This window comes from Pseudophryne corroboree, chromosome 7, assembly GCF_028390025.1.
Source record: "Pseudophryne corroboree isolate aPseCor3 chromosome 7, aPseCor3.hap2, whole genome shotgun sequence".
NCBI lineage: Eukaryota > Metazoa > Chordata > Amphibia > Anura > Myobatrachidae > Pseudophryne > Pseudophryne corroboree.
Genome location: NC_086450.1, coordinates 353,447,037 through 353,473,256, shown reverse-complemented (window position 1 = coordinate 353,473,256; position 26,220 = coordinate 353,447,037). Strand labels below are relative to the sequence as shown.

Here is a 26,220-nt window from a genome sequence, read left to right as displayed (position 1 = left end):
TGCTATGGCCACCGGGACCTATATAAATGTGTCCCTCTACTGTGTCATTACCTCCCTGGCTAGTGGAGCCTGGTGCTCATTTCATACATACAGGGGTTTCCGCTACATCTCCCCCCCCCCCCCTGTATTTTTTGGAACCAGGACCGGTCCAAGAGCCCGGTGCTGGTTGTCACAATACGAGAGGGGGGTAGGGATGGACAGTGGACTGTATTTTTTCAACTAGGACTGGCTCAAAGAGCCCAGTGCTGGTTATGCATGTAATTTAAAAAAAAAAAAACACTTTGTAACTCTTTCTTCATTTTCACAGACAGAACCATGCACAGATCTGTGCATGCTTCTGTCAAACTCATCAGCCAGAAGCTAGTTTATTGTTTTTGTGAGTTTTGGTAATTTTTTAGGTGCTAGTTGTAAATACGCACCCTATTACATTGCAGGGACGTGCGGTGAGCTAAATGGCTCAGGAATCACTGGCTAACCCCAGAGCCAGATTTACATGCAATATATGAGCCAAAGTGTACATCTGGGCATTATACACAGGTGCAGCATTATAAACTCCTGGAAATCTGGTGAGTTTTGATCAGAGATGTGTGGAAAGGATACACAGGTGAGGCACTGCCTCACCTGCCATAGACTTTTTACTCCATAGTTTGGGCTATAAAAATTCTTAGAATAATGCAAAGAAGATATTTCAAACAAATTATTAGTATTTTTAATATATTTTATTCAGTCAAAACTCTGGTTTAAACGTAAGTATGACAGGAAAGGCTCTGCCTCACCTGCCTCACCCCACCGCACGTCACTGTTACAATGTCTGAGTTGTATATGTGCAATGGCAATACATCTGGATGCAAGTTTTGTCATTGTAAGCTTTGGTATTGCAGGAAATATGCGAGTTCACATGTATCCGCACCCTATTACTCTTGCGAGTTTGGCAAAATGTGCGAGGTTAGTGCTAAATTTGCTCATTTGGCAAACTCTGACCCTATTACATTTACCCCATGCAGTTTATTAGTCCTTGATATACTGTTAAATATCTGTATAAAATATTGATTTTTGTTTTGTAAATGAACACTATGTAATTATCAAAAAAGAAATAAAATAAGATCAGCGAGAGTTGGAAGGTGTTAGGGCTGTAATTACATAATTGTGGTTACCCTCAATGATGTCACAAGGAGGCAAGGCTTGCCCTGTATTAGAGATGTGGGATGCAACACAGAAACACTGACAACATATATATATATATTTTTTATACATACTGTAGTATCTTTGAATACTGTATGTGTACTTATACTGATGGTGGGGTGAGAGTGATGGGGTACATACTGTATGTCTACCAACTAACTAATATATTAACAAATGTTACTTACTTTGGTGCTTGAGTAAACATTTTGAAAAACATGTCCATAACTATGTGAAGCAATATCTTTGTAAACCTGAAAATCATAATCATACGTACTGCCACATGGGTAGGCGCCCAAAATAAAGACCTGTCAAAGAATAGTTTTAAAGATTCGTTTAATTGAAACTATTTATTTAATCAGTAGTTTGTTTAGTGACATCATTACATGTGTATTCATAACATTGCAATCAGTTCTTTATTTTAGAAAAAATATAAGAAAGATCCCTGACCAGTCACAGTATTATTCTCTATTAGTACTTATAAAATGGAGCAATATAGGAAAATCAGAAAACATACTTGGGCATGTATAGAAATATTAAAATGTAATATTTTTGATCTAACAAATTTTTACTTGATATACAGTACATATTTTCAATATATTTTTTTTACATGTTTTATACTGTATGTTCGATTTAAGTAATTGCTGATTGTATTTTATATATATATATATATATATATATATATATATGCAATTTTCTATATATTCCACCAGTACTTACTGTAATAAATTTGACATGCTGTAGCATACCTCTCCACTTTTATAATTTTACATGTGGGACTGCCGCACCCTCCCAAAAAGGGGTTGTGGTATCTGTAACAGGGGTCTTGGCTCCGTGGGAATGCCACGACTGCCTGCCACACCTCTCGTTTTTGTCACTGAGGGGGCATGCCCAGCACTCTGTGAGCTGCTGGACATGCATCCAGTCCCTGTGTCTCTGTGAATAGACGCAGTCTGCACATGGGCACAGCATCTATTCACCGCTGTTCTACAGCAGAGCGGTGAGTGACAGGAGCCTCCCAACTGCCTCACCACCGCGGGATACTATGGCCCGTGTGTGGAACAGCAGGCCAGTCTCAAAATAAAAGGATGGACTGTCCCACAAAAATCAGGACAGTTGCAAAGTATGCTGTAGTGATTTGACTCAGTTGTCTGTGCCATCCTTCTCTACTCTTTCTACTGTTGTAGGTACATGGGTGGCTATTGTGGTTAGAGCGGCTGCCCCTAAGTGACTTTATCTCCCTACCCCATATACTGTATGTATGCAGTATTTATATATATATATATATATATATATATATATATAAAAAATAGTAGATGTAGCCATGCTCATCTTACTGCAATGTTACATGTTGTATCACGGCCTCTGCAGCAACTATTCGCAGCTGATGATCGCTTTGTTAGGAATTTAATTAACTAGGTATTAATTAAGCAATTGCCAGCTCCGAATAGTTGCAGCCTGGCACATCATGCAGCAAGCCGTGTTGCAGCATGCTGCATCGCAGCAAAGATGAGCATTGCTACATCTGTTTGTCCCACACTCACATCTTCAGCCTTACACAGCCTGCTGGGGTGCTCCTCGGGTTAGACCTTTTTATGGGGGTGTACTGTACCTTATCTAGAGATCCAGTATCCTAGAGAGAAAAAGGGCTCTTTGCAGGCTTCTACAGATAGTCAATATTGTCTAATGAAAATTAACATCAGGTAAACTTATCACCAAATCATGTCATTACCTGACGTTTCGATTTTCAACACATATCTAAGTTCACGAGGACTTGCTGCATGGTTGATCCTTATGCTGCCTTGAAAAAGATTTGTGTTCAGATCGAAGGTTCAAAAGGTTGGCATGACAATGGTCAAAACACATATGGTCAATACAAGTCAGCCATATGTGGGTTTCTCTTTTTTTTTCCAACTTTTTTATAATTTACCATTTATGGACTATGATTGGGAATAGTAACCTGTGCCGAGTGCAGCGTACAAAATGATACAAAAAAGTGTTGACCATTTCCCTGTTGAACTTTTGACCCTGTTGACCTTTTGTACCTGTCTACCTTTTCCAAGTCAATTTTTTGACTATGTCAACCTAATGCATGTTGACCATATGGTATCAACCTATTCATTGTCAATCTTTTAATCCACACCCAGATTGAAGGTGTTGGTTAGAGTTGCCCTTTAATATATAAATCACTCTCACATTTTGAATTTAGTATTCACAAGAAGCATCGCCTGGTGTGAATCATGACGTGCACAAAATAGATCATGGAAGACTTAATAAAAAGAATTGTTGGCTTGCCCAATAATGGAGCAGGTTACAAAAGTATCACTAAAAGCCTTGATGCTCATCAGCCCATGGTAAGACAAATTGTCTATATGTGGAGACAGTTTAGCACTGTTGCCACTCTCCATAAGAGTGGCCATCCTGCAAAGATGACTACATGAGCACAGCACAGAATGCTCAAAGAGATTAAGAATAATCTTAGTGTCAGGTAAAGATTTACCGAAATCATTACAACTTGCAAACATATCTGTACCCAGGGCCGGCTCCAGACACGTTCGTCTGGAGCGGCCGAACAGGGCGCCGGCTATTTAAGGGCGGCTGCCCATTTCTAATATGGTGCCAGCCGCCAGCTAATCACAGCTCGCGGACTGGCAGCAACGGCCCCTGATTGGCTGCCGGCCGCGAGCTTTGATTGGCTCACGGACCGGCGCCATATTTGAGACGACTGGTGGCTGGGAATGGAGGGGAGAGCCGCGCCGCGTCGCGGACAAACATCAAGATCGCGGTGAGTGAGCCCGGGGTTGTGGGTGGGACGGGTGTACGGCAGCTCGGGATGCTTGTCCCTGCTGCCGTAGCTCTCTGCCTGCATGTAGCTGAGGTGCCGGGAGCTAAGCTCCCAGACCTCGGCACACTGCGCACTGCCCATCCCCGCTGCACTGGGATCCGGTTATCTGGCAGTGGGGGCATTTGTGTATATGGCAGCGCAGCACTGTGGGGGCATTTGTGTATCTGGCAGCGCCGCACTGTGGGGGCATTGGTGTATCTGGCAGCACTGTGGGGGCATTGGTGTATCTGGCAGCACTGTGGGGGCATTGGTGCATCTGGCAGCACTGTGGGGGCATTGGTGCATCTGGCAGCACTGTGGGGGCATTGGTGCATCTGGCAGCACTGTGGGGGCATTGGTGCATCTGGCAGCACTGTGGGGGCATTGGTGCATCTGGCAGCACTGTGGGGGCATTTAATGTGTATCTGGGAGCACTGTGGGGGCATTTAATGTGTATCTGGCAGCACTGTGGGGGCATTTATTGTGTATCTGGCAGCACTATGGGGGCATTTAATGTGTATCTGGCAGCGCAGCACTGTGGGGGCATTTATTGTGTATCTGGCAGCACTATGGGGGCATTTGTGTATCTGGCAGCGCAGCACTATGGGGGCATTTGTGTATCTGGCAGCGCAGCACTGTGGGGGCATTTGTGTATCTGGTAGCGCAGCACTGTGGGGGCATTAGTGTATCTGGCAGCGCAGCACTGTGGGGGCCTTTGTGTATCTGGTAGCGCAGCACTGTGGGGGCATTTGTGTATCTGGTAGCGCAGCACTGTGGGGGCATTTGTGTATCTGGCAGCGCCGCACTGTGGGGCATATGTGTATCTGGCAGCGCCGCACTGTGGGGGCATTTGTGTATCTGGCAGCGCCGCACTGTGGGGGCATTGGTGTATCTGGCAGCGCCGCACTGTGGGGGCATTTGTGTATCTGGCAGCGCCGCACTGTGGGGGCATTTGTGTATCTGGCAGCACAGTGGGAGCATTTGTGTATCTGGCAGCACTGTGGGGGCATTGGTGTATCTGGCAGCACTGTGGGGGCATTGGTGTATCTGGCAGCACTGTGGGGGCATTGGTGTATCTGGCAGCACTGTGGGGGCATTGGTGTATCTGGCAGCACTGTGGGGGCATTGGTGTATCTGGCAGCGCAGCACTGTGGGGGCATTTAATGTGCATCTGGCAGCGCAGCACTGTGGGGGCATTTAATGTGCATCTGGCAGCAATGTGGGGGCATTTAATGTGCATCTGGCAGCAATGTGGGGGCATTTAATGTGCATCTGGCAGCATTGTGGGGGCATTTAATGTGCATCTGGCAGCATTGTGGGGGCATATAATGTGTATCTGGTATGGCACTGCTGGGGGCATATAATGTGTACAGAAAAAACCTAAACAAAGAAGTGTTGGAAAGTAGACTCTTTTTTGGGAGCACTCAAATTCAGAGGGTGGAAATATAATTACTTAATTAATTAATGCTGGTAAAACCTTTTTTATTAGATTATACATTAAAGGATTTTTTTAGGAGTATTTGCGTGAAAAATTAGAAGCTTTGCGAAAATATAAAACACATTATAATTGGTACGTGATATCCGTATCACAGTGTATCGGTTGCCGGAAATTAATGACTGTGGTTACAGAGTTCATACATCATTGCACATTAAGATTTATGTAATGTATGACCATCATTTATTCAGCAAGTATCCATTGTGGATTACAGTAATGCTGAGAATTAAATCATAGGTCATATAAGAGTCAGGTACCCCGTAGTATGTATATATATAGATATATATGGGTGACGCTTTATAGGGGAGTCAATTTTTTGCAGTACCAGGGTGTTCAGAGGTGGTCTCCCATCCTAGTTCTAACCCGGCCTTTCACTGCTTAGCTTCCAAGGTCAAAAGAGATTGGGCATCTCCAGTGATGTATGACCGCAAATATTGTACTCTCCCTCTAGGATCACCAAAAAATGTGCAGCCACTTTGTTATGTGACCCTTTTGCTTGGCAGTCACAATTAAGATATAAGTGTATTGACAGCCTATTTTTGTGACGAGGGTTACACAATATAGACAAGGAGTTCCAAATGCCCAACATTTTGGGTGTGGATGGCACTATAGGGGAGTCAATTTGTTGCAGTACCTGGGTGTTCACAGGTGGTCACCCATCCTTTTACTAACCCGGCCTTTCACTGCTTAGCTTCCAAGGTCAGAAGAGATTGGGCATTTCCAGTGAGGTATGACCGCAAATATTGTACTCGCCCTCCTGAATCATCCAAAAATTAAATTATGATTGTCAAAAAAATATATAAAAAAAATATTAAGTTATATATACATATGGTGCAATGAAAAATTGGAATAATATGTAGCCACCTGGCTTAATCACCCTATAACAATCAGCCACAGGTAACAATATACACATGAGTGAAGGCCTATTGTGTGGGTATGATTTCTAAACACCACACAATGTCCACAATTAGGACTGGCCCATCACTCCAGAAAAAACCCTAAGAACGCCAAAACGGTCGGACCACAAATAATAGCTTTATAGGTGCAGGATATAATTGTGCTGCACAGAAATAGGTTAATTTGTAGTATACCCTTACGCACTGGACCAAGCAGTAGCTTAGAGGTGCCTGATGCATAGAACCTCTAATGACTACCTGCATGTATTGTGGAAAAGCAGGCTAGAAATAGGTGCTTGTTACTCGTTTGCACATGTGTTGATATACTTGAGCATGATAAGTTCAAAGTTCTGAGCATTTGCTGCAATTTGCCATTCTTGTATTTCAAAAGAAAAAGAAAAACACAGTCAGTAATACTTATAGAGTTGATATCAGCTTGCTATTGATGTTTATAGCCAGTGAGGATTTTCCCAATTATAAGCCTTGATGCTGAAGGTATACAGTCCATATGGTATTACTAATTGGGACAATTAATCCTGTGTTGTTCTTTAGCATAGTATGATAATACGACTGGTAATTGTAATGTCACTTATGGTAGCTGCTATTAGTTCACAGAAAAGAAGGAAGAAAGAAAAGAGAAGAATGAAGAGAGAAAATAATTTTTGCTGACAGGCTCTTGTCAGTGCAATTTGCAGTGAAAGGAGTGCAGGGTATACGATACCAGCTCCGGTCTAGGTGATGTCCCTGATAGACCCGACTACTGCCGTGCCCGTACTCCAAAGGTTTCAGGGGCTGCAGTGGCGTGTGGTCGAGGTCTCCTCGTTCAGAGGACGGAGCTTGCGGCCGTTTCCATGGTGACCGTCCTCGGGATTCCGGCTAGTGCGGTCACGTGTGCGCATCACGTGATCGCTGTACTTCCTCCTGACGTACGTTTCGCATTCAGTGCTTGATCACAGGACGTGCTGTATTAGCAGAGAGTTACAGATTTTAAACGAGAGTGTTGATGATTGATTGGACCCAGTAGTTAATTAGCTCTGGGTCAGCCCACGTAGGATCATTCGATTGCATGGTTAAGGATAATGGATGTTCCTTATAAAACGGCAATTAAAGATGTGTGGTTTAAAATAGTATACGTAATGATCTAATAAAGATAAATAAATGGTACTGATGTCATGCCATTTGTTACCTTAATAGGCTAATTTGTAAGACATGTCGTTATATGTAATTAATTTGTTATATTGCTGTGCTGCATGTGATTGATTATATAAAGTACTAATTGATCCCAATCAATGTGTGTGTATTATTAGTTATGTTTTTAGGCTTGTTAAATTAGCACTGGATTAAGTGGAAAGTAGTATTGTAGGGATTATAAATAAATTAGGAGAGGAGAAAAAATAGTGGTGTGTTGGATTAAAGAGTTAAAAGTTTTTGGTTTGGAGAGGATAAGACTCGGGATCCGAGGCGGTAATCTTACCGAAAGTCTACTCAGAAAAGAAAGTGAGTGGATTTTCAAGCTCGGATCCATACATCCAGCAGGGATGAATGAAAATATAAATTATGGAGTATTTTTGAACTGAAGCTTATCATTATTTATGGCAATCAGCACCATACCAATCAAGGTCTATCATCATCTTCCCTGCATACGTACCAATTCAAACATATCATTTGCACACATAGCATCACCAGTCCATATCAATATATGCACTCTCTAATCCACCCAACTTGATTATTCCTGATTGTTATATTTTATCACCATAAGTCTCCATGGGCTCTTCATGTCATTCATTTTTTAATATGCCCTCGTATTGCACACAAATTAATACACTTACCAATACTATCATTCTATCACTCTTCAGTCATATATATCTCACCCATGTATATGCACCATTTTAATTAGACATTCCCTCCTATCTAATATCACTCATGCTTCACGTTATTCCTCATTAGCGCCACTTTCCCCATACCTCTTTTTCAATTCTTTAATTATCAACCCCACATACACAATATAATACTGATTAGAACTCACATCTCTAAATAAATTCACTTTAACTTGCTACACTTTAATCCAACACACCACTATTTTTTCTCCTCTCCTAATTTATTTATAATCCCTACAATACTACTTTCCACTTAATCCAGTGCTAATTTAACAAGCCTAAAAACATAACTAATAATACACACACATTGATTGGGATCAATTAGTACTTTATATAATCAATCACATGCAGCACAGCAATATAACAAATTAATTACATATAACGACATGTCTTACAAATTAGCCTATTAAGGTAACAAATGGCATGACATCAGTACCATTTATTTATCTTTATTAGATCATTACGTATACTATTTTAAACCACACATCTTTAATTGCCGTTTTATAAGGAACATCCATTATCCTTAACCATGCAATCGAATGATCCTACGTGGGCTGACCCAGAGCTAATTAACTACTGGGTCCAATCAATCATCAACACTCTCGTTTAAAAACTGTAACTCTCTGCTAATACAGCACATCCTGTGATCAAGCACTGAATGCGAAACGTACGTCAGGAGGAAGTACAGCGATCACGTGATGCGCACACGTGACCGCACTAGCCGGAATCCCGAGGACGGTCACCATGGAAACGGCCGCAAGCTCCGTCCTCTGAACGAGGAGACCTCGACCACACGCCACTGCAGCCCCTGAAACCTTTGGAGTACGGGCACGGCAGTAGTCGGGTCTATCAGGGACATCACCTAGACCGGAGCTGGTATCGTATACCCTGCACTCCTTTCACTGCAAATTGCACTGACAAGAGCCTGTCAGCAAAAATTATTTTCTCTCTTCATTCTTCTCTTTTCTTTCTTCCTTCTTTTCTGTGAACTAATAGCAGCTACCATAAGTGACATTACAATTACCAGTCATATTATCATACTATGCTAAAGAACAACACAGGATTAATTGTCCCAATTAGTAATACCATATGGACTGTATACCTTCAGCATCAAGGCTTATAATTGGGAAAATCCTCACTGGCTATAAACATCAATAGCAAGCTGATATCAACTCTATAAGTATTACTGACTGTGTTTTTCTTTTTCTTTTGAAATACAAGAATGGCAAATTGCAGCAAATGCTCAGAACTTTGAACTTATCATGCGCAAGTATATCAACACATGTGCAAACGAGTAACAAGCACCTATTTCTAGCCTGCTTTTCCACAATACATGCAGGTAGTCATTAGAGGTTCTATGCATCAGGCACCTCTAAGCTACTGCTTGGTCCAGTGCGTAAGGGTATACTACAAATTAACCTATTTCTGTGCAGCACAATTATATCCTGCACCTATAAAGCTATTATTTGTGGTCCGACCGTTTTGGCGTTCTTAGGGTTTTTTCTGGAGTGATGGGCCAGTCCTAATTGTGGACATTGTGTGGTGTTTAGAAATCATACCCACACAATAGGCCTTCACTCATGTGTATATTGTTACCTGTGGCTGATTGTTATAGGGTGATTAAGCCAGGTGGCTACATATTATTCCAATTTTTCATTGCACCATATGTATATATAACTTAATATTTTTTTTATATATTTTTTTGACAATCATAATTTAATTTTTGGATGATTCAGGAGGGCGAGTACAATATTTGCGGTCATACCTCACTGGAAATGCCCAATCTCTTCTGACCTTGGAAGCTAAGCAGTGAAAGGCCGGGTTAGTAAAAGGATGGGTGACCACCTGTGAACACCCAGGTACTGCAACAAATTGACTCCCCTATAGTGCCATCCACACCCAAAATATTGGGCATTTGGAACTCCTTGTCTATATTGTGTAACCCTCGTCACAAAAATAGGCTGTCAATACACTTATATCTTAATTGTGACTGCCAAGCAAAAGGGTCACATAACAAAGTGGCTGCACATTTTTTGGTGATCGTAGAGGGAGAGTACAATATTTGCGGTCATACATCACTGGAGATGCCCAATCTCTTTTGACCTTGGAAGCTAAGCAGTGAAAGGCCGGGTTAGTACTAGGATGGGAGACCACCTCTGAACACCCTGGTACTGCAAAAAATTGACTCCCCTATAAAGCGTCACCCATATATATCTATATATATACATACTACGGGGTACCTGACTCTTATATGACCTATGATTTAATTCTCAGCATTACTGTAATCCACAATGGATACTTGCTGAATAAATGATGGTCATACATTACATAAATCTTAATGTGCAATGATGTATGAACTCTGTAACCACAGTCATTAATTTCCGGCAACCGATACACTGTGATACGGATATCACGTACCAATTATAATGTGTTTTATATTTTCGCAAAGCTTCTAATTTTTCACGCAAATACTCCTAAAAAAATCCTTTAATGTATAATCTAATAAAAAAGGTTTTACCAACATTAATTAATTAAGTAATTATATTTCCACCCTCTGAATTTGAGTGCTCCCAAAAAAGAGTCTACTTTCCAACACTTCTTTGTTTAGGTTTTTTCTGTACTGCTTAACATTGACTCTGGGGAGCACCACTGAAAGCAACAATCAGTTGGGACTAGGATTAACTATCCATACCCCTAGTTGCTATATCCAGAAGCAATTCGAGATAATTCAGTTTTTCAGAGGCTACTAATTATACTAATAATCTATTTGAGGACTTGTGCGGTTCCCAAAACTCCCTTTTTTTCAAAACTGTATATTTGGCTGATAACTCAGCCTTTCTCGGGATACCAGCACAGTCACACCAATTTGGCACGGGGTTCCCTTCTCTTAGGAGACCCTGTCCCTATATACAAATTCTATCTTAGGAGTTTTCAAATTATACTATACCATGAGTTTCAGTTTAAAACAAGAACTTTTCTCTAGACGCAAGAATAAGGACAATCTGGATGACATCTTTCTGAGTGACCTAGTTGACACTGAACCTCATATCAGCTGGGAAGAGGACTTTCAAAAATTAAACTCTGTTTTACGCAAACAAATTAGAACGAATTGGGATCTGACTACTCTTTAAAATTATATTAAAAACAAAATATCTCCACGCGGTCTGCGCCCAAGAGTTTTTCCGACATTTGACTTAGCAAGTGAGAACCTGAAAAGGGAATGGGAACATACTTTACTCAAATGCTCTAACGAACTTATGAACATTCTAATTAAACATAATAACCTAGTTTTGGAAGAGTGTGAACATAATTTAGAGGATTTAAGTAAGAAATTAGAAAGCTGGGAAAAGGATTCTCAATTCCAGAGATGCTTTGAGAAAAACAAATTGGAACTCCAAGCTTACGAACAAACAATTATAGAGAGAAAGAAGACTAAGTACGCTAGAGATAAGAGGGATTTTGTATCCGGAAAAATCTTCAAATGGCAGAAGACATCCTGGAGAAGAGAACCTTCTAGACACACAAGTCAATACTCATCATCAGAGGCGGAGACATCTGGAGCAGAAGAAACCCCTGACTTCACCACTAACAGATACTCCAGCACTAGAAGTGATACAGCGAGTAATCCTCCAAACTCAACTTCATCTTTTTTAGGCGACCCTCGGGGAGGAAGAGGCAGACAAAGAGGAGGAAGACAAGGCGGGGGAACAAGAGGAAGAAAGGGACCACAAAAATGGGATTCCTCACCCCCCACGACCCGCAATACATACAGGAGACAACACCAACCGGATCGGTGGTAACCCCAACCACTGAAAATAATGACTCCAAACTCAAGATTATTAATCTGTCAGATCATATACTTACAGAAGTACAAGAATTCATATTTCAAAAAGGTCTAACCTTTTCCCCTACACAACACTTTGATCGATTCAAAGGAGAAACAGATCTAAAACTTTTTGGCAGAAAATTGCTACTAACTAAATTATATTCCAACAAAGAGATGCCTTCTCCATTGGCTCAATTGGAAGTAGAGGCTAATGATGCAGCAACATCCGACACTTTATCTCCAGGCCTATTCCAGATAGAACAAGAAGCACTTTCAGCGTTACGAGAACTGGAATATGAACAAGGTTCAAAAACAGAAGATGATCCCAACACTAGACCGACCTGTAAGAAAAAATCAACATATTTTCCTCAAGAGCAAATTTGCCCTGAAGTACAGGTCTTTATGAAACTAGTAGCCAAAGAGTTTGATCAAATTCACATCAATAAAAACAAATATTTGGGATTTTCCAACCTCACCCGACAAGAAAGAACCGCAATTAAAGAAATTCAGACATGGCATGATGTGGTCATAAAGCCCTCTGATAAAGGGGGCAACATTGTTATTTGGCCTCAAACAGACTACATCAAGGAAGCAAGGCGACAACTGGAAACCACCAACTGTTATAAACGGATTCTACTTAATCCACTTCAGAATTATAAAATGATTAATGACAACATTATCAATCAAGCACAAGGAATAATTACCAAACAGGAGTATGAATACCTATCAATCCAGAATCCCAAAATTCCCACGTTCTACATGCTTCCTAAGATCCATAAAAATATCCATAACCCACCAGGAAGACCTATCGTGTCGGGTATAGGGGGTTTAACAGAAAGAGCCAGTATTTTCCTTGATCTACACCTTCGGCATTTTGTATTGGATCTTCCCTCATATGTCCAGGACACGACTGACATACCAAGGAAAATATACGATTTAAAATTAGAGGATAACCAATACCTGGTATCAGTAGATATTGAGGCACTATATACCTCTATAAGCCATCAAGATGGAATAAGTGCTGTCGAATACTTTCTACACAACGAAGGAAGAAAAGACTTTCATCTCTTTCTCGTTAAGCTACTTCACTTTGTGCTACACTACAATTTTTTCACGTTTAACGATCAATTTTACCTCCAAACAAGAGGTACGGCTATGGGGGCAGCCTGTGCACCTACATATGCCAATATATTTCTTGGCTGGTGGGAGAGGGAAGTTGTCTTCAAGGATACCAATGACACCTTCACAACCCATGTTATCATGTGGAATCGTTACATAGACGATATCCTTATGATCTGGGAAGGCGAACTACCACTACTGCACCAATTTATCGAACATCTCAACAATAACAATCTCAATATCCATCTCACGCATACTATAAGTCAATCAGAGCTGCCCTTTCTAGATCTGTCGATTTATAAAAACTCAGAAGGAATGATTGCAACAAATCTATACCGAAAGAGCACAGCAACAAACACACTACTACATCAGACTAGCTCTCATTTCCCTCCCACTATAGAGAATATACCTAAGGGTGAATTTCTCCGTCTCCGCAGAAACTGTTCAGATGACAAAGAATTTAAAGTGCAAAGTATGGATTTGACTAACAGACTATGTGAAAGAGGATATAGTAAAACCTCAATCAAAAAAGCTATAAAAACAGTCAAATCCACAAAAAGAGAAGACATTATTTTCAAAAAAGATCACAAAAACAAAAGCACCGACAAAACTATCCGTTTTGTTGGGAACTTTTGCCAGGAATGGAGAAAGGTCCAAGAGGCAATACAAAAACATTGGCACATTTTACATGCAGATCCAACTCTGTCTAAAAATCTGGGCCCCAAAGTTGCCATGAGCTGGCGCAGATCTAAAAATCTTAGGGACAGATTCGTACGGAGTCACTTTCAAAAATGCCCCTAAAAACAACCTGTAGTTACTGGCACATATCCCTGTGGACGATGCAAAGTTTGCAAACACATCGATCCCACTAAGGAAATAGAGGATAAATATGGGGAAAGGATACAGATCGTGGACTATATGAACTGTCTAACTGAAGGGGTCATTTACTGCCTCAGATGCAGTTGCAATCAAAAGTATATAGGCATGACAACGCGTCCTCTCAAACAGCGTATTCTAGAGCACATAGGATCCATTCGCAATGCCGCTTCAGATAAAGCCAAGATGAAACAACTGACATCTGTCGCCCGTCATTTCCACACGTTTCATGAAAGCAAGTGGGAGGAGTTAAAAGTTTTTGGTTTGGAGAGGATAAGACTCGGGATCCGAGGCGGTAATCTTACCGAAAGTCTACTCAGAAAAGAAAGTGAGTGGATTTTCAAGGTCGGATCCATACATCCAGCAGGGATGAATGAAAATATAAATTATGGAGTATTTTTGAACTGAAGCTTATCATTATTTATGGCAATCAGCACCATACCAATCAAGGTCTATCATCACCTTCCCTGCATACGTACCAATTCAAACATATCATTTGCACACATAGCATCACCAGTCCATATCAATATATGCACTCTCTAATCCACCCAACTTGATTATTCCTGATTGTTATATTTTATCACCATAAGTCTCCATGGGCTCTTCATGTCATTCATTTTTTAATATGCCCTCGTATTGCACACAAATTAATACACTTACCAATACTATCATTCTATCACTCTTCAGTCATATATATCTCACCCATGTATATGCACCATTTTAATTAGACATTCCCTCCTATCTAATATCACTCATGCTTCACGTTATTCCTCATTAGCGCCACTTTCCCCATACCTCTTTTTCAATTCTTTAATTATCAACCCCACATACACAATATAATACTTATTAGAACTCACATCTCTAAATAAATTCACTTTAACTTGCTACACTTTAATCCAACACACCACTATTTTTTCTCCTCTCCTAATTTATTTATAATCCCTACAATACTACTTTCCACTTAATCCAGTGCTAATTTAACAAGCCTAAAAACATAACTAATAATACACACACATTGATTGGGATCAATTAGTACTTTATATAATCAATCACATGCAGCACAGCAATATAACAAATTAATTACACATAACGACATGTCTTACAAATTAGCCTATTAAGGTAACAAATGGCATGACATCAGTACCATTTATTTATCTTTATTAGATCATTACGTATACTATTTTAAACCACACATCTTTAATTGCCGTTTTATAAGGAACATCTATTATCCTTAACCATGCAATCGAATGATCCTACGTGGGCTGACCCAGAGCTAATTAACTACTGGGTCCAATCAATCATCAACACTCTCGTTTAAAAACTGTAACTCTCTGCTAATACAGCACGTCCTCTGATCAAGCACTGAATGCGAAACGTACGTCAGGAGGAAGTACAGCGATCACGTGATGCGCACACGTGACCGCACTAGCCGGAATCCCGAGGACGGTCACCATGGAAACGGCCGCAAGCTCCGTCCTCTGAACGAGGAGACCTCGACCACACGCCACTGCAGCCCCTGAAACCTTTGGAGTATGGGCACGGCAGTAGTCGGGTCTATCAGGGACATCACCTAGACCGGAGCTGGTATCGTATACCCTGCCCTCCTTTCACTGCAAATTGCACTGACAAGAGCCTGTCAGCAAAAATTATTTTCTCTCTTCATTCTTCTCTTTTCTTTCTTCCTTCTTTTCTGTGAACTAATAGCAGCTACCATAAGTGACATTACAATTACCAGTCGTATTATCATACTATGCTAAAGAACAACACAGGATTAATTGTCCCAATTAGTAATACCATATGGACTGTATACCTTCAGCATCAAGGCTTATAATTGGGAAAATCCTCACTGGCTATAAACATCAATAGCAAGCTGATATCAACTCTATAAGTATTACTGACTGTGTTTTTCTTTTTCTTTTGAAATACAAGAATGGCAAATTGCAGCAAATGCTCAGAACTTTGAACTTATCATGCTCAAGTATATCAACACATGTGCAAACGAGTAACAAGCACCTATTTCTAGCCTGCTTTTCCACAATACATGCAGGTAGTCATTAGAGGTTCTATGCATCAGGCACCTCTAAGCTACTGCTTGGTCCAGTGCGTAAGGGTATACTACAAATTAACCTATTTCTGTGCAGCACAATTATATCCTGCACCTATAAAGCTATTATTTGTGGTCCGACCGTTTTGGCGTTCTTAGGGTTTTTTCTGGAGTGATGGGCCAGTCCTAATTGTGGACATTGTGTGGTGTTTAGAAATCATACCCACACAATAGGCCTTCACTCATGTGTATATTGTTACCTGTGGCTGATTGTTATAGGGTGATTAAGCCAGGTGGCTACATATTATTCCAATTTTTCATTGCACCATATGTATATATAACTTAATATTTTTTTTATATATTTTTTTGACAATCATAATTTAATTTTTGGATGATTCAGGAGGGCGAGTACAATATTTGCGGTCATACCTCACTGGAAATGCCCAATCTCTTCTGACCTTGGAAGCTAAGCAGTGAAAGGCCGGGTTAGTGAAAGGATGGGTGACCACCTGTGAACACCCAGGTACTGCAACAAATTGACTCCCCTATAGTGCCATCCACACCCAAAATGTTGGGCATTTGGAACTCCTTGTCTATATTGTGTAACCCTCGTCACAAAAATAGGCTGTCAATACACTTATATCTTAATTGTGACTGCCAAGCAAAAGGGTCACATAACAAAGTGGCTGCACATTTTTTGGTGATCGTAGAGGGAGAGTACAATATTTGCGGTCATACATCACTGGAGATGCCCAATCTCTTTTGACCTTGGAAGCTAAGCAGTGAAAGGCCGGGTTAGTACTAGGATGGGAGACCACCTCTGAACACCCTGGTACTGCAAAAAATTGACTCCCCTATAAAGCGTCACCCATATATATCTATATATATACATACTACGGGGTACCTGACTCTTATATGACCTATGATTTAATTCTCAGCATTACTATAATCCACAATGGATACTTGCTGAATAAATGATGGTCATACATTACATAAATCTTAATGTGCAATGATGTATGAACTCTGTAACCACAGTCATTAATTTCCGGCAACCAATACACTGTGATACAGATATCACGTACCAATTATAATGTGTTTTATATTTTCGCAAAGCTTCTAATTTTTCACGCAAATACTCCTAAAAAAATCCTTTAATGTATAATCTAATAAAAAAGGTTTTACCAGCATTAATTAATTAAGTAATTATATTTCCACCCTCTGAATTTGAGTGCTCCCAAAAAAGAGTCTACTTTCCAACACTTCTTTGTTTAGGTTTTTTCTGTACTGCTTAACATTGATTCTGGGGAGCACCACTGAAAGCAACAATCAGTTGGGACTAGGATTAACTTTCCATACCCGTAGTTGCTATATCCAGAAGCAATTCGAGATAATTCAGTTTTTCAGAGGCTACTAATTATACTAATAATCTATTTGAGGACTTGTGCGGTTCCCAAAACTCCCTTTTTTTCAAAGGCATATAATGTGTATCTGGCATTGCACTGCTGGGGTCATGTTCATCTGGCACTGCACTGTTGGGGGCGTAAGTGTAGCATGTTACTGGAATGTTTTGTGTATCTGACACTATACTGGGGACATTATAAGGTAAGGAACACTACTGTGGGCAATATGTGTAAGGCTGCTAAGACTAAGTGTGTGTGTGTGTGTGTGTGTGTGTGTGTGTGTGTGTGTGTGTGTGTGTGTAGAGGGGTGCGTGAAAATAAATATATAGAGTTTGATAATATAAAGTTTCGAAGCCACGCCCACTTTCCCAGGAGCGCGCGCACCTGCGGCGTGCGCATTAGAGGGGTAGGGGGCGCTTTTTACATTTTTCGCTCAGGGTGCTAGTAGGTCTGGAGCCGCCCCTGTGTACTGCAATACAGTACTAAACAAGAATAGTGTTCATGGGAGGACACCATGGAAGAAGCCACTGCTGTCCAGAAACCCTTTGCTTTATACTGTAACTGGTTGTTATAACACTAGCCATATAAGGTGATGTATATGATATGAAAATTTAACAGTGCTTGGGGAAAAAACCATAGCAACTGTGGACATCCTGATATTGGATTTTACTATCCATTTGAGGTGACAAGTAGCGTTTGAAGGATTTAAGGGAACAGGAGAGGCCAACATTCCTACTATACGGCTCAATTCGTACAATAATCATAATTCAACAATGTATTGGATTAATAAGTACAGGTAGAAATATACATTTATATTTACATAACATAGAAGCCAGGGGTGGCCCACCGGGACAACCGATTGGTCTTGGGCTGATAAATGCATGCATCCCGTGCTCTAGCTTATGTATGTATATATGTATATTTCTACCTGTAATTATGAATCCAATACCTAGTTGAATTATGATTATTGTATTATATATTGCTGAATAAACACAGCCTTGAGATATATGTGATTGAAGGATAATATATTATCCAAAGAATGAAATCATCGAGATCACTGGCTGGAACATTCCTTTATACAAAAATTTTATTTATATGCAAATTGAGTGTATCTTTACCACATATTAAATCAACAAGGGAACATACCAAGGATATCTCATCTCTCATGAATGAGAGACATTGGAAACAATATACTATCACAGTTGAATTATTATCAAAAATTGAGTATACCCTCTGTGTACCTTTATGATGCTGACCCTGACGAAGCTATGCGAAACGTACGTAGGACCTATTATAATGTGCCTATTATAGTTCAGAATGGATAGCCTTATGCAATATTTCCCGGTCAATATATGATATAGAGAGGGAGACAGCAATTTAGCATAATATCTATATTTGATGTAAACCAGAATCCCTTAATCTTATCTTACACCTAAGAAGGGAGTACTCGTTATAGTTGTACACAGGCGGATCATATATACACGAGCGCTTGATATTATCAGATTATTGAACAGCTATACGAGACTCTAATTTAAGGACTATTAGTATCTATGTGTGGTCTCGTACCGGTCTGATACATACAAGAAGTGCACAACTTTGCCCTACATTGTTTGGTCACAGAGCGGCTTCACTGAACTTTTAGTAGTAAATATGTAGGTCCGCATTGATTTGATAACAGGCAGCCAAGGTACAATACTCCTGCTTTTGTATTTCACAAGTAGTTTATGCACACGCGCCTGTCTAATATTGTTTGATATTGTAGCGGCCACAGTGGATTATTAATGATAAATAAAGATAAGTGGTATCCTAACAATTGTAATATCATTGGTACAACGTGCCCCTGTTAAACTGAGACCAGCTTGATTATGGGCAGTTCTATACAATGCATACATAGATGACATATGACACCACAGATAAATGACTCATACGGGTCTGATATTTATAAGGTGTGCACACCTTTGTCCTGTACTGTCTAATTACAGAGCGGCCTCACGGTATTTTCAGAGGCTAATAGCGGCATTTGTTAGTACGCGCTAATCAGATGATACGCAGCCCATGTACAATACTGCTGCCTTGTTTTTCTAAAGGGAATTTATGCATATATGCCTGTCCTGTACTATATGATCCCAGAATGGCCACTCTGGACTACTAGTGAGGAATAAAGATTAGTAGTATCTTCATATATAGCTAATCTATTTATATCCTGTCTGTCTGAGAATACTCTTAAAATATTATTACTATACCATTGTATTGTCTCACATTGTGTAAGAAATAATCAAGTGGTATATATACTGTGAGTCGCACTCATCCCTGTCTAGTAATTATAGGACTTATTATATTATTATTAGAGAGAATCAATTTGTAATTAATAAAGAGACTATAATAGGATTGGACCGAAACTAATGGGAGTCTAATGTGTGACGCAGATGCTCATGAGCACATGATTTCATTTATTGGCAATATAATTGCAGAGATACCTACTGCAATAACCATACAATAATTAGACACCTGACACCTAGAAGTGAGAGGTGACTTGATGGTATATTTGAGTCTGCATATGAGAATTATTATAAGATCACTCCATATATATTGGACACCTGACACTACAAGAGAGAGGTGGATTAACAAAGGTATCTCAAAATGAAGTCATACAGTATATGCAGATGACAATGGTTACTATTAGATACCTGACACTATAAGTGAGAGGTATAATATCCAATACAGTGCTCAGAGAGATCATACCATACAAGATACTATCTTTTTCTGTATCATACAGGCTACCTGAATCAGTCATGAACATATTATGAGACAAACAGGATTGTTTTGTTACATCAATAAATATTGAGACATATAAACTGTATCTCAATTCTAGGGATTCCAGGCAACGTGCCAAGGACTTACATAGAAGTATCAAACTAACAGCTTCAATATAATTGTGTCAATACACAGTACAAACTGAAACTGAACATAGGGCAATATAGACGTACATTAAGACAGTGATTAAATAGGACAGACACAACACAGATGCTCAGTTTTTTAAACATATCTCTGTTTATTGTATTTTCTTCTATCTGTAATTCACAGTGTTGTTACACTTTTACACATTCTTTATTTGTGTTTTTTAAATATTTTGCATACTAGTTTATCACAGTTGAATTATTATCAAAAATTGAGTATACCCTCTGTGTACTTTTATGATGCATTTAATATGATGATTTTTGTGAACCAATAAATGGCATGTCTATTATTTTTATGTAATTTCTAATAAAATGGAATCTTTATTACAAAAGAGTGCCCCAACAAAGAGAGTTTACTTCTCTGTCCACTGTTTAACTACAAGTTTTGACTCTCAGGGAGCACCACCAATGAAGTAGTGGCCTATTAGTAGCCATATTATGGTTACGTTGGTTTCATTTATTGTTAGATATGCAATTGGATATATGCAAGGAGAATAGGTCAGTGCGGGATCCCTACTAGGTTCCAGGAATTATAAGTTATAAAAGACTGTTTGTCTATTCTTGTGACGTAGATGAAAATTAGATCACATAACCAATTTGTGCTGAAATACAAGTACAGTAGTTCCAAAGGAATATTGTAATACAAAGAAACAGAGACACTCAGAACTCTAACAACAAATGATATACAAGATACACATAGCACGCTGATAAATGCCCAGTTCACTTTCACACTGGGAATAAACTGGGTCTGTTTTGCTAGATCAATAATAAATAGAAAAAAGTATTTGAAAGATTGGGGCAGAGGTATTAAACGCTTCAGTGGTATGCACGGAAACAGCGCTGGCTACCCCAGAAGATTTCCGTGCATGCTACCTCCTGATTCCCTGGGGACCGCCATGCAGTGTGCACACGGCCCAGGAATCAGCATACTCCATTATGGAGTTAAGCCAGCCCCCCCGGACTCCTATTGGTCGGCGGGCAGGCTTAGCTGTATAATGACTTATGCTGATTCTCGGGGCGCCGCAAGGCAGCCGGGAATCAGCACTGGGGCATTGCCCGTGGGCGATTACCAGGCGATAACCACGCCCTGCCCCATCACTCGCCCCCCCTGCACCTTCCCCCACTCTCCCACACCAATTTACTAACACACCACCAGGGTGTGTTTTTAAATTGAAAACTCACCACTGAAGGGGTTACGCCTGGAGAAGGGATAAATCAGCGATAAGCACATGGTGATCATTACGGGTTTGAAAAACGACAGGAGCTGACTGGCTGGTGCATTCTCACCTTCCACTTATTACTTCTTTATCACTTCTCCAGGCTTAATACTACATCTGCCCCATTATTTGTAATTCACATTTTCTGAAACCCTTAGGTATAATCACTTTGCATGTAATTGTTAAAAACAACATTATTTATATTTAACCCCCCCCCCCTCGATTTATTCACAAATTTATACCTCCCAATTTTTGAACGGAGGGGTGCGGGCCCTTGTGTGCCAGATATGCACCCAAAAAGGGGTGTGGCCTTGGAAGAGGGGTGTGGTTTTGTGGGAAGGGGCGTAGCCTCGTGGCACGACCACCATTTTTGTAATTCTGTCGGCGTGCCCAGCACTCCCTGTATAGCCCCTGGCACCCTTCCCTGCACTGTTAGATGCCGCATGCATGCGCACAGCATCTATTATTATTATTGCTTTGCAGAGCAGAACAGCAGTGATCACAGGTTCCACCAACTGCCCCCCCCCCCCCTCCCGGGGGACGCTGCGACCTGCGGGAGGGATAGTGGGACAGTGTCCGAATAGTGGGACTGTCCCTCTCGATTTGATACAGTTGGGAGGCATGACAAGTTACATGTCCAGTAGATTTGTAATTATCTTACCTTTGCTTGTTTAGAATCTAGAAGAGAAAATATGCGATTTACTGTGTAACTGTCACTACTATCCTTTGCTGAGGCATCTGTGGCTAATACAACCAATGAACCATATGGAATATTTTCCAATGCTTGCAGCAATCCAGTCATTGCGTATTCAGGACAGTCACCACCATCACTGGTGTAAAGCAAATTAATGTAATTGACAAAGTCGGTGGTGGAGCAAGTGGCACGAAGGGGTCCGACACCTGCAGAGAACAGAAATCATAATTATTTTAATCAATCGCTGCATTGTTACAATCACCATCTAAAATGCAATACTTTTTTTCTATGATTCTTTACTAAAGTGAAACTCCATCTGCAGAACTTTCTCAAATATGTGTAAAAGTTCCCAAACCTTGGCAGCACATGGATTATAATCTATTATGATGTCCAGTTGAGTACAAGCTATTGCAGTTATTACCCATTTTCCTGCAAAAGGAAATTATGTTCCTGGCTTCTGGCCTTCAGCAGGATTACTGAGAGGAAATATGTTATCGATAGAGAAATCCTCAACCACATCACAAGCTTTCCTCAAATAGTTTCTGTTCTAATTAGCACCTAAACCCTTTAAGGCCTGAGCAACAACTTCGACATACCAGAGTAAACATAGAAACATAGAATTTGACGGCAGATAAGAAACACTTGGCCAATCTAGTCTGCCCCCTTTTTTACCTTATTTTTTTATCTCAACCTTATTTGATCCTTATTTCTTTGTTAGTATATCCTTATGTCTATCCCATGCATGTTTAAAGTGCTCTACTGACTTAGCCTCTACCACCTCTGATGGGAGGCTATTCCACTTGTCCACTACCCTATCTGTGAAGTATTTTTTCCTCAAATTTACCCTGAACCTCCCCGCCCCCTCCAGTCTCAGTGCATGTCCTCGTATCCTATTGCTTCTCTTCGTATGGAGAATGTTTCCCTCCTAGACTTTAAGATGCTTGGTGTATTTGAAAGATTCTATAATGCCCCCCCCCCCTCCCCCTTTCCCTTCTCTGCTCCAAACTATACATATTGAGATTTGTTTAGTCTTTCTGGGTGTGTTTTGTGATGTAAGTCATGCACCATTTTAGTTGCCCTTCTTTGTACAGTCTCTAATATATTAATATCCTTTTGAAGATTTGGCCTCCAGAATTGAACACAGTATTCTAGGTGAGGCCGTACCAATGACCTATACTGTGGCATTATTACTTCTTTCTTTCTGAGTGTGGTTGGTTAGGCTGAATACTGTAGACGTATTCTATGGGGCTCCATTTACTTACTGTCCTGGGAGGTTTAATAGTATAATAATTTTTTGTGCTGATTTTGTAATATGATACTTATGAAAATGTGGGATAGATATAACACATTTAAATAATCATATAAATATATAATTTTTACACAAAATGAAAATGTAAGTTTGCTATCCAAAAATGTGTCATTCATACTTAAAAAACTATCATTAGTATTTCCCCTTTGTTTACAGAATTTGGAATCATTTAATAACCTACTGTAAAAGAATTGATGACATGAGGATAGGTAAGTGCAGAGGGAACCAACAGTTCTGTGTGGTCCTGGTATAAGGGGGTGTAGCCAAATGGAGGGGGCGTGAACCAGACCCCTCCATGACAAAAAAAAATATATGTTCCTCACGGCGTGCACTAAGTGTACAGGGTGGGGGGCTCCAATGTCCAGGCCGGTGGGTGGTGGGACGCAATTGCTGGCTCCTACTTGCACACAGGGTGAGATAAAGGACAGGCTGCCTCTCTCCCCAGCTCAGCACACAACACTAAGCAGCGTGTGCTGGACTGGGGTGAGCAGCTGCTGCAGCAGTCAGTTCTCCTCTCCCGTCTGGCTTTCTGTGATGGGAAAGTTGGGAGGGAGGGCAACGAGACCTAGAGAACCCGCTATCCCCCCCCCCCCCCCCCTTTCGGCGCCACTGGGTAAGTGACAGTGGGTGGCTGTGCCATGAATCATCATTAAAAGAATATATCAGTAAAAACTGTTTTTACCCAATTTTTCAGCCATGGCTCATCACTTATATTACCATGTTTGCATGTAACAGTTCTGTCATTATAGTTTTCTTTCCTTTCCTGTCCTTACTGTTTATGCTTTTATTTTGATCCTGTGTTTTGGCCATTAACATACAGTACTGTAGTGAAATAAGTGGAATGAGGTGTCTTACTTCACTTAACTTATGTTGCATATCTGAGGAATTTGCAGTGAAAATGCATCAGTGGAATATAAGAAAATGTGTGAAATGGTATATTCTAGGTATTCATACTGTATTTTGGTGTGAAACTTGGTGATCAGGATCAGCTGTGTGTATTGTATTAAAGTGTATTCTATTTGTATAGTCAAATGTAAGTAAAGATTTTTCCATTTTGGGATCTCTATGATCTGGACAGAACCCAGAAATCATAGTGATATACTGTTACTTTTGCTATTGTAATGTAAAGGGTTACAATGTAAACAATAGTAAAGCATTTTCTCCCCAAACTTCCCATCATCGATGCACCCTGTACCTGGTGGCCCAGGAATTCCAGACATTAAAAGATACACTTACAACAAGTTTAGTGATGTGCATCTATCCCCCAACACTGTGTCTCTGTCACTAAACATTGTTTAACAGTATCCTTGTCATGAGCAACTCTGCAGTATCTACAAACTAGTGCACTGAACACACTGTGTTGTTTATTTTTGTGATAGGTTTTGCGCATTTTATAAGGTCTTATCTTATGTTTAAGTACATGGACTCAGGCCGTGCCACCAGGAAGTCCCCATTTGTCCCTGTGTGGTCGTATCTGGTTCGACTACTCCCGTCAAGGGGGTAAATTTACTAAGAAGGGGGTTCTATTTAAGATGGGATGTTGCCCATAGCAACCAATCAGATTCCAGGTATTATCTTTTAAAAGGTACTAGATAAATGAGAAGTAGAATCTGATTGGTTGCTATGGTCAACATCCCATCTTAAATAGAACTCCCATTTTAGTAAATTTACCCCCAGGAGTTTACTGCCTCTGTCCCCCAACACTGTGTCTATGTCATAAAGATTGTTTGACAGTCTGCATGTCGTGAGAAAGTCTACAGTGTAGGGTAAACTTGCACAATACATGTGTCTCACTAGTGCACTCAGCATGCTATTTTCTTTTTTGTTGTACTTGGTTTCATGCAGCTTTTCAATAGTTCCTGCATAATCAAGGACATGGATGCCAGGTGTTTCCTTTGTAAACTGGTCTCAAACCGGTAGCTGGCCTGGACAATTTAAAAAATATATATTTTATGGGTGGGACTACTGTAGATTAACTATTTGACAATGGCTGTTTGATGCAGGTAAAATACATTTTTCAAAAGGGAATACCGGCGGTCATCTGATCGATGCCGGAATCCTGACACCACTTGGGAGACCGGCACTGGAACACTGGCAGTCACTGGCAGTCAATATCCCGAAGGAGAGTATCAAGGTTAGGGTTAAGGGTGGGTGGGGAAGGTTAGGGTTAGGAACTGGGGGGGGGTGTTAGCCCTAACCGCCACCCCCCCCAGGATTATCCCTAGCCACCACCCCAGGAGGGTAAGAGTTAGGATGTGTGTGTGTTGGGGGGAATACTAACCCCTCCAATGTCGGGATCTTTATTGTCAGAATGTCACTGTCAGTCATGTGACCACCAGCATCCTGGCCACCGGTATTTAATACCAAACCCCTTCAAAAGGTGCCATCTAGTATTACACTGTTTTTTTTGGATAACCAATAACCAATAATAGCATGTCTTAGCACACAACAGACAGGCATGTAAAGACAACATCTGCATTGATTCTGAAATAAAGGACCCAGACACT

At 40.5% G+C, this 26,220-nt stretch overlaps 2 protein-coding genes and 6 pseudogenes across 2 annotated transcripts in view; 4 read left to right on the top strand and 4 right to left on the bottom strand.

Moving 5' to 3' along the window:
• LOC134944184 (uromodulin-like) overlaps positions 1-11,284 on the bottom strand; it is a 49,162-nt gene extending 37,878 nt beyond the window's left edge. Inside the window, exons 1-2 of the mRNA XM_063932760.1 lie at positions 11,219-11,284; positions 1,368-1,487 (exon numbers count right to left, since the gene is read on the bottom strand). Coding sequence (XP_063788830.1) covers positions 1,368-1,487; positions 11,219-11,284 — 186 coding nt within the window. The remainder of the gene's footprint in view (positions 1-1,367; positions 1,488-11,218) is intronic.
• On the bottom strand, positions 5,812-5,931 carry LOC134946122 (5S ribosomal RNA; annotated as a pseudogene).
• On the bottom strand, positions 6,121-6,240 carry LOC134946969 (5S ribosomal RNA; annotated as a pseudogene).
• On the top strand, positions 10,023-10,142 carry LOC134946957 (5S ribosomal RNA; annotated as a pseudogene).
• LOC134947103 (5S ribosomal RNA) lies at positions 10,332-10,451 on the top strand (annotated as a pseudogene).
• Positions 11,285-14,030: 2,746 nt separating the features above from the next.
• The window catches only part of LOC134944183 (pancreatic secretory granule membrane major glycoprotein GP2-like), a 110,710-nt gene continuing 98,520 nt past the window's right edge, over positions 14,031-26,220 (bottom strand). The window contains exons 9-10 of the mRNA XM_063932759.1: positions 22,372-22,610; positions 14,031-14,084 (exon numbers count right to left, since the gene is read on the bottom strand). Coding sequence (XP_063788829.1) covers positions 14,031-14,084; positions 22,372-22,610 — 293 coding nt within the window. The remainder of the gene's footprint in view (positions 14,085-22,371; positions 22,611-26,220) is intronic.
• Positions 16,552-16,671, top strand: LOC134947236 (5S ribosomal RNA; annotated as a pseudogene).
• LOC134947102 (5S ribosomal RNA) lies at positions 16,861-16,980 on the top strand (annotated as a pseudogene).